The 546-nt window shown below is 45.4% G+C and overlaps 1 protein-coding gene across 1 annotated transcript in view; it reads right to left on the reverse strand.

The window, feature by feature from the left end:
• The window catches only part of LOC107731856 (caseinolytic peptidase B protein homolog), a 19,556-nt gene that overhangs the window by 1,806 nt on the left and 17,204 nt on the right, over positions 1 to 546 (reverse strand). The window contains exon 4 of the mRNA XM_016543050.1: positions 374 to 477. Coding sequence (XP_016398536.1) covers positions 374 to 477 — 104 coding nt within the window. The remainder of the gene's footprint in view (positions 1 to 373; positions 478 to 546) is intronic.

A 546-nucleotide genomic window follows, 5' to 3' on the forward strand; every position in this document is an offset into this window, starting at 1 on the left:
CACACACACAGTCTGCCGGAATATTCTCATATTCCACACACACTCATTCATCATGGTGCTTCAGGGAAAGATGCTCCTTCAAGACCAAAAAACTGACAACAAAACAAATGTGAGTAATATACATACAGCAGCCAGATATGATGCGCTCGCGTGTGTGTGTGTGTGTGTGTGTGAGATGGAAAACACTTACAAACAACACGCTGCTAAATAAATAGAGTGCCGATATGCAAAGGCACAAAATGAGCGTGTTAAAATTGATCTATGTAATAACACACACTCCTGCTGTGTTTACATGCGTGTGTGTGTGTGTGGATGGGTTTATAACTAACAGTGATGATGATGATGGTGAAGCACATGTAGATGCGTGTCTCACCCTCTAATGAGTGAACGCCCTTCTCTCGAGCCGCTTCATACACGCTGTTGAAGTCATCGCCCAGGTTTGGATCGGCACCCGCCTCCAGCAGCACCTTCACCACACTGACCAATAAACACACATCGAGCATTAACAGATTCACCACACACACACACACACACGCACACACACAC

This window comes from Sinocyclocheilus rhinocerous, unplaced genomic scaffold (assembly GCF_001515625.1).
Source record: "Sinocyclocheilus rhinocerous isolate Xijiao unplaced genomic scaffold, SAMN03320098_v1.1 scaffold6028, whole genome shotgun sequence".
Classification (NCBI taxonomy): Eukaryota; Metazoa; Chordata; class Actinopteri; order Cypriniformes; family Cyprinidae; genus Sinocyclocheilus; species Sinocyclocheilus rhinocerous.